This window comes from Halyomorpha halys, unplaced genomic scaffold (assembly GCF_000696795.3).
Source record: "Halyomorpha halys isolate HHAL.00 unplaced genomic scaffold, Hhal_1.1 Scaffold544.1, whole genome shotgun sequence".
In the NCBI taxonomy this organism is placed as follows: Eukaryota; Metazoa; Arthropoda; class Insecta; order Hemiptera; family Pentatomidae; genus Halyomorpha; species Halyomorpha halys.
The window spans coordinates 527,014-536,047 of NW_027105730.1; the positions used below are offsets into that span (position 1 = coordinate 527,014).

The 9,034-nt window shown below is 31.5% G+C and overlaps 1 protein-coding gene across 3 annotated transcripts in view; it reads right to left on the reverse strand.

Moving 5' to 3' along the window:
• Positions 1-9,034, reverse strand: part of LOC106684118 (uncharacterized) — a 21,690-nt gene continuing 12,656 nt past the window's right edge. For all 3 annotated transcript variants that reach the window (XM_014426010.2, XM_014426012.2, XM_014426011.3), the window contains 4 exons: positions 7,434-7,562; positions 3,393-3,634; positions 1,251-1,421; positions 1-471 (listed from right to left, as the gene is read on the reverse strand). In XM_014426010.2, coding sequence (XP_014281496.1) covers positions 60-471; positions 1,251-1,421; positions 3,393-3,634; positions 7,434-7,562 — 954 coding nt within the window. In that variant the 3' untranslated portion in view covers positions 1-59. The remainder of the gene's footprint in view (positions 472-1,250; positions 1,422-3,392; positions 3,635-7,433; positions 7,563-9,034) is intronic.

A 9,034-nucleotide genomic window follows, 5' to 3' on the forward strand; every position in this document is an offset into this window, starting at 1 on the left:
TGGAAGCGAGCAAAAACGATATTTATTTATGGCACTTAAAAAAAATCTTATAAATATAATTACACTTTTTCTTGTATCTTCTTTACAAGCGTTTTTAGATCGTCTGCAATTTTTTCTTTTATTCCCGGTTCACTGAATATACTAAGATTAAATCCTTCTTCGCCTTTTGTTTCGAAAATTTTCGTAATATCCATGGCATTATCAGTTTTAGAACTATCTATAGCGTGCCCACTAGCGAATATTGCCAATATACAAAAAGACAGGCGCTCCATGTTTTCTTCGATTTCATTCAGACTGGGCTTGGACCCTTGGAAACCAAACCTGTCTAGAGAACTGGTCAGGGAGTCGTGGTAGAATTTAATGAGACTCTTATAATTTTGGCGACGTAAGTCTGGTTTGATGCTTGTGTATATGTAGTAGATCAGGTCTAAACATGGGCTGTCGTAGTGAGGAAGTTGGAAGTCAATAAATCTAAAATTAAAAATATCATTATTTTTCTAAATATTCAATTTTTTTTTTGTCAAATGATCAAAAGCATTGAACTCTTTTAATAATCCTACCAATTGCAAAAATTGTATACTTTTAATAGTAAGCTAATAATTTACCGCTTAATATAATGAGAATATGGTTGCGGGTACGGTCAATGATGAATACCAATATGTAAAATTTTTAAAGAGGGAAATTTAAAGCATGGGGACAAATAATTTCAAAATATATTAAATAATATATAACTGTGTTATGGTTGTCATGGTAAAATAAAAATCCTGGCGATATATGCTTAGACAAGTGGGCAAAGTTTTGTACAGGTCACAGTGTGGTGATTGAACACGTTACGTTTGTTCAATATGAGGTGGTGATAGTTTATCAGGCCCAGTGTCTTTACTGTTTGTATCGAAATATCACCTTATAAGAGATGTTATCGTTAATGTTTGGTTTGCTAAATTATGGCGTTTTACTTCAATGGGCGGTCATTCACATTAGAAGTATGTAGTATAGAGCAGTGAGTGGCAACGTTTCTTTCTCTATGTAGATAAGTTATTTTCTAATCATTCTGTATATCCTTTTATACATTGGTTGTTATTTTGTTTCTTGCTCTGAGCCCTTATGAAGCCTTGAAATTCTGATCGAAACGTTAGCACTAATAATAGCAATAGTTTTATTATTTATAAAGTAATTTATAAGTACCCCCAACCATCTTCTCCTCATTATATACTTTTAAATTAATATATAAAAAAAAACTTACCCATTACCTTATTTCAATAGGCTTTCCTTCCCAATTATGTTTGAACATCATGTTGTTATTCCAACAGTCGCCATGGTTGAGGCATCTGAAAATGTCTTTACCAAAGTTAGCACAATTTTTCATTCTTCTTACAAACTCCTCGAAAGTTATTTGACCCAGCAAATCAGCAGTTTCAGCCCTGTAATAGATTTATAATGTTATACAATTTCTAATAACCAAATAGTAGGACTTTACATTGCCAGTGACCTTTTTGAGTTATGAATGCTGTATTTTCCTGCCGTTCATTGGAAGAGGTATATACCAAAAAGCCAAGTTGATATCCAATGCAGTACTCCAACAGCAGTCACCAACATTCACTACTAGGTCGTCGATTCTCGGAACTGGTTGGGGTTAAGGTATTACTAACTTGTTTAGAATCGACACATAGCCTAGTTCTTTTTCCATCCTGTTTTTGAACGCCAAAGTAATAGGAGAAGCAAAAGGAGAGGTAGATTCTTCAATCAAACCATTCTCTAATAATTTGGAAATTTGTGAGTCTATCTCCTCTCGATCTGGATATGAATACCTATATGGTTTCCGTGAAGTATATCTGTCCTCATTTAGTTTAATGTGCGCTTCGTCAGCACCATCTATACCCACATCAAACTTATCAGTGGCAAAGCTATATTTTTCATTTAACAATTTCATAATGTCTAGCTTTTTTTTCTCATCCAAAAGCTATAAATTTATTTTAGAGGAATCCTTATCATTGTTGAACATCTTCAATGCTTATATATCCTCTCTAGTTTTAATTTTTAATGGACCTTTGTTAATAGTCCCGTTGTTGACTTCAATTATGTTATCCTTCGTTTTCTATCTAATTCGTAAATTTTCATCTTGTATAAGTTTAAACTTCTTTTTAGCATCTAATCCAAGCAATAAATTATAGTCATGTAAGTCAATCTTCTGTAGTATTATTATTTATATACAAACTAAAAATATTTAATTATTAATATAAATGTAATATTATTATTTCTATCGGTATATATTATTAGTTACGTATTCTATCATTTAACTTATATTTAGCTTACCTAAATTAGATAATTCTTATAGTTATAATATTTTTATGTCTCTTACATTACCTCGCGTATTTGAAATAAAACCGTTTAACGGTCGCCTTCTCTTTTCTCTGCATAATTCCCATTTTTTGTCACTGTTTCACTGTTCTCAACTGGATCAGGTGGGTGGTCTAGACTTGTTCTTTAATTTACTATTATTATTTTATGTTTTTATTTTAATTTATTCTTTCTCGACCTTTTTAAATCTCAACGTACTTCTTTATTTTCTATTATTTATTGTGTTAAATTTTCTCATACATGGTTTTCTATTTGTACTTGTTCTATTACGCCTTCTACTCACTTTCAAGCAAATATTATGCGTAATTTTTTTTTATATTCTTATTATTGTACATTTTATTTTATAAATTATTACAATTATTATTCTATGGGCTACAGACCATGGAGGCCTAAGTCCTCGCGCGATGTATTTCCCAATATTAGAATGTAATATTCCCAGTATTAGGAAATACATCGCACGTTTCTTGACGTGTTTTTTTCGTAGGGTGGGTTCGTCGCTCCCACGCCTATTTTTTGTGAGTGCCACCCATTGGCTAACGGGCCTCACAAATGGCCGGGGAGGGGGAGGGATTGTCAGTAAGTTTTGCATTATTTTGTGCTTGAAAAAATCCCGGGTGGGACCGGGGATTCGATCCGACAACCCGGGGATTGGTAGGCTGGCGCGTTACCACGCTGCTACCGCTGCCCCCGGTATTTTATTTTATAAATATTTGTATTTATTCTTTTTCTTCATATTTACATAATTTTCTTTTCACTTATATTTATATAATTTTAAGCCTACCTTAATTTAACTTTTTGTATCTTATTATCCTACGTTTTCAGAATATTTTCAATTGTATTGTATCTTTTTAATTTTATTAGCCCGAAGTCGGCTAATAAATAGTTTCTTTTTTGTTTTCTTTTGACTGCCCTACTATCTTCTGATTTGAATACTAAAATATATTTGAAAAAGGCGAGGTTCCACTAGGTCGCAGTTAGTTATCCAAAGAACTGCTAACATGTAATTCGCACATACTTAATCTCTTTACTCTTACCAATCCTCTCCCCATGTGTCTCTCATTCCCTTTACCAGCGCCTTTACTCCACCAAACACAATAGCCCTGTAAAACTCCTCGTCGTAGAGGAAAGGCCAAGGTTTGTAATCATCCTTAGAAATGTGTCCTCTCCCTTCTAAGACTTTAGCCATCGCGTGGAACCTCCCGAGACTCCTCAGTGCCAACCTTGCGTGCTCTATGTCCTGCAGTTCTGTGCGTTTGACAGTGCTGAATCCTGAAGCCTGGAAAATTACAAAAAAATTGGTGAAACTATAACATATTATAACATTATAACGTGTACCTGATTTTTAAAAAAAAGATTAAAAAAAATTTAAGAGATTTTATTTTGATATATATTTTAGTGGAATATAGTTAGATTACTGGGAAAATAGTGGTTTAAATTGAAAGATTTTAAATTTGCAGATAAAGTAATGAAAATTAGATATGGTAAGAAATAATAAAGATGATTGCTTTGAAGTTAAACAAAAAGTTATCTCTTCATTACTGAGATAATAAAATAAAATAAAACCAACATAAACTATGAAAAGAATATAGAGTTCAAAGGAAAATAAAAGCGTAGCGTCAAAGAAAACCTCAAATAGAGATTAAACTATTTATATTGAGATAAGGCTTCGCCCCACGTTATAGAGCTTCATCAGAGCTAAAAAAGATGCCAACACTTATATCAGATGAAAAAGTAAGCAAATAGATAACAAAAAATAAAATTTTATTAATTATATAAAAGATATCTGTTAATCTCAACCTGTTTATTTTCTTATTATTACACCCCTACGTTTCGGCCCATCCGACTATTCTAAACGATAACTATTTACACTTTCCGACCTAACCTAATAACTAACTTTATCAACAATACATTGTTTCAAAACATATACTATAATTGATATAGAAATCAGTCTCAAAAAAGAATTCAAATTAAATATAAAATTATATTTTAATAGAACTTATCATAATTAGCCACACCTTAATTAAATTTTGTTTTTAAGCTTTTAACGAAGCCCTGCAAACATTGGCTTACAAGAGATTTTGTCAATAGAATTGGCTAAGAGTCAGTAGAACCGTGCCTTACTCACCAAACTATCCCACACCCATAGTATACAGTGCAAATCATTAAGTTTATAATGAACATAAGATGTGAGTTAAACAGAGTTACAAAGTGCATGAGGTACGCTTAAAGATGTGGGTTAGCTCGGTGAGTAAGGCACTACTGACTCCCGGAACCTAGGGTTGGCTCTGGCTGAAATAATTTATTCTACTACTGCCGCCAAGAGTTCTGGGGCACTCCTAGACTTTATAAAACGGGTAATATTAATTGGAAAAAAAAATCTGACGGCTAAGCGTGAATTTGAACAAATCACCTCCTTGTATGGCCGTTATTTAGAAAACACAGTACTTTTTAAACTAAGTATAGAACCCTTGTTCCTTGCTGGGTAGCAGCAGTTCACATTATTTATTTATTTTAATCTTGAAGAGGTAAGTCTTAGAGATCGTCGATGAGTGATGACCTGTGGTCATCTGAGATTGAACTAGTAACTGCTTTCTATTCCTCTCGTATAGAATGAGCAAGAGGCATCCCGTGAACCTGATTTCTGCATCCTAGAGGGCAGTACGTTATATTGCCCAGGATAAATAGGCATAGAGGACCCACATGATCCTTCGCCAGTAAAGAATCAAATAAGGCTAAACTGTATTAAGGAAAAGTGCTATGAACTCCTCTACCACATACCAAACTAGATTTGACTTGTTTTACGTAACGTAATATTGCTATAAGGTAATTAACAAACCATTATTTCAAACTTCATGCTCATATATCATATAGTACTTGTGATAAGCAAAAGGTTCTTATTAAAATCAGATTAAAATTATTATCCAAATTCGTTGAAAAAACAATTGACTTTATAAACAGTGCCCTTCGAGCTCCAAATTCTTTCCCACTGAAGAAGATCCCATGTACTAAAACACTAGGCAAGCTCCAAGCAATATATGGGATAATTGTGCTTCCCGAAATCATGGTGAAGGCTTATTACGACAGTCCAAGAGGAGAAAAAATGCAGTGATTTCACCCCGATTTTGATTACTTTAATGAAAATTATATATAGTTACTAGTCAAAATCGATGAATCTGCTATGTATAGGTAGGGGGAACAAAAAATGGCGGCTGGTTCAAAACGTTAATACAATTAATTTTTAATTCGGAGCTCTATATATTTAAAACTACCAACAACACTAGAAAGCCTAAGAGAACATTTTCTAAGATATGAGCACTAATAGGGCTATTTGCAATGAGTTGTTACCGAGATATAGCTTTTTAAAAAGCAAATATTAGTGAATTTATTTTGAGAAATCTACATTTCAGAAACTATTCAGATGTCAATTAGCACTCGAATTAAAACTATTTCAATGTACTATAAAGTAGTTTATGACGTTTATCATCGTAGGAGTAGTAATTTTTTTATAATATTTTCTCAAATAAATTGATTTATAATAGTTCCGACATAATTTCATGTGCAAAAGTTATATTCATAAGCGAATATCATGAAACGTATCCTTGACATAAACTATTTTAGTATAAGTTAAATGACCTTTATTTTTATTGCTAGCAGGCATATGTAAGTCTTATGATTCTTGAGATATATTTTTTTTTAAATCAATTAAATTTTATTTTATCATTAACTATAAATTAACATTTTATAAATTTATTTTTTCAAATATTCAATCCCTGATAATCCTCCGAGGCGTCTGAAAAGAAGATGGCCACGGGACCTTCTAGTTTAAATTAATGTTTGAAGTGCCACTAATGGGTGGTTCCTTCCCAAGATTTTCAAGTGTATATGAAACATACTATATATTTACCTGTTGTATTATTTTGTACAGTTGTAAATTACAATAAATAAATAATAAAAAAAAAAATTTCAAATATTATAAAAAATACTACTCCTACCAAGATAAACGTTGTAAACTACATTATAGTACATTTAACTAGCTTTAATTTTTAAAGCAGACTTCTACACGCCTTATTGTTCCTGAGATGTAAATTTTTAAAAATAAATTCTCTAACTACTGTAATAAACATAACTACTGAAATATTGCTATTTAAAAAAGCTATATCTCATGTACTTTTGAACATAAATAGCTCTATCAGGGCTCATATTTTAGCAAATTTACTCTACTTTAAATTATGTTCTCTTAGGTATTTGTTTTAGGTAATTTAGAAGATATAGAGCTCCGAATGAAAATTTTTATTTTTTATGTACTGAAACAACCATCCTTTTTATTCCTCCTACCTATACTTATACATATATTGCTTAACATCTTATTCAAAAAATATATTAATTATAAATTATTATTCCGATCCAAGATAAATATGAATGAATTCAGCACTATTGTTTTTTATTGTTGACCTGGTGGCATCAAATAAAAACATAAAATAATAATTTGTAATTTATTTACAAATAATTACATAATAATTAATAATTTTACATAATAAAAATATTTTTTAAATGATCAACTATACATGGTCAAGTTATTCAAAAGTAGTGTGAGTACCCTTCCATTACAACGGCTGACTGGATAAACCAGAAGGTTAAAACAGCGTGCTTGTTTTGTGTTTCCGCACTCAATCCACTCCCGGGGGTAACATACGTAAGAATTAATCACACCATTTCAATTTTTTAACGCATTACTTAGGTCTAATTTTGTGTTTTGAATTAACTTGCATGTTTCCGACCAATTTACATCAAGTTTCGAAGTTGGTACATGTATTTTGCTTAGTTCCAAAAATGTTTGAAAGTTTGTAGATTACAATTTTTGAAATTTTGTAAAAGGTTTTTAGGCACCATGCAGACTCACCAATTCGGACTACAAATTATATTGGGGTGAAATAACTGCCTTTTTTCTTACCGGCTCAAGTCGGGAGTCTTAGATATCAAAGGCTAATTTTGACAACTTGATGGTTTTATTCGTACGGAATTCTTACTTTTGCAATAAAGTCCATTTAAAATTAAATTTTATATCAAATACTCACTTTCAGGTCTTCCAAGATAAAAGTGGAATCAGCCTGGCTGAAGTGAATTAATTTGCACCAAAGAGGTCCTTCTGTATCCCCGAATTCCTCCATCAAATAGTCCATTTGCTGTAGGACCTTGAGGTAAACCTGAAAACGTCAAGGCTATTAATTTTAAACTTAGATTAAAAAAAAATATCTTTAGATCTACCAAAAATTACTAAAAAGGATATATCATTGAAAATTATTGCAACTGTTTTTGAATTGTATGATTTATTGCTTCTTGAAGTGATGAAGTTCTTGAAATAGTATTAACCAGTGGTTTCAGGTAACTATCTAAATGTTTCTAAAAGAAGCTTGTTATAGAGAACGTTCTGTGTTATTCTCCCTAATTCATCCGTCTGACTTTGTTGTGACGTGTGGGAATTTTTTTTTTTTCTATAGTATTATCTAAGTATACTATTTTAAATAAAAATAAAACAAAAATCAACTGGTCAGATCACTATGAACATAGTTTTTTTTTTTTTTACTTTACGTTATCATTACTTTAATTCTTAATCAATCTTTTTCTACGTTGATTTATTTCTTCTCAGGTTTTTTGTTAATGGTGTATTTGTATGTAAATAAACAATTGAAAAGGGTAAATGAAATTTTAGGAAAAATAAAAATGGAAAATCTGCTCGGAAGAATATTTTTAAATACTTTCTTCAACTTAGCGGCCTTGCATACTATTTCTTTTAACTTAAAATCAGCAGCAAAACGAATAAACGATAGGACATAAAAGGTCGCGATTTCTGAAGAAATTCCTCATTGTGGAGTACCTGTCGGTGACTTTATTGCCCTCATTAAATACATTCTGACCGAATGGGACTCCATAAAATCGTTTTATGAGTTACCAGCAGACCTCTATTCAATTTTGCAGGATAAAAAACTTTTTTTTTTAATAATTTATTTATTGATATTGGTATACATATATACACATCAAATAAATTTGCTGTAACTGATATTATGACATGATAAAAACATGTCGAGAATCTACCCATTGATAGAACTTCAAAAACATTTCTAAAGAAGAAGATCTCGAGGCCATCTTCTTTTCAGACGTCTAGGAGGATTATTAGGTAGTGAAGGAGAAGCCAGGTTAGAAACGAGTTGGTTTGGGAGGTTGGGAAGTTTATTATGGAAAGATTGGTATCTGGCCAAATCGGCAACATAGGGGACATTGAGTTCCTGATGGATGATTTGATTTGTGACAAAGTAAGGAGCATTAGGGATTTTACGAAGGATTTTGGACTGTAAGGATTGGATTCGAGAAGAATTAGATGGTTTAGTGGTATGTTCAAATAGGCCTAATAATAGTCATGTAGATCAGGATAAAAAACAGACTGTAAATAAACTTTTCGAATTTCTGAATCACTCAAAACTTTACCATCAAAATTTAGTAAGATTTTTCAATAGTTATTCCCATTATTCAATTTGGAAATTAAGGCAATAAGGGCTAATGAAAACTTCGGATATTAAGGAAATAAAGTTTAATACAAATTTTTGAAATCAAGGATATAATGACACCGAAGTGGTTGATTGCTTTATAATAATGATAAAAAAACAAACAAATTATTTAA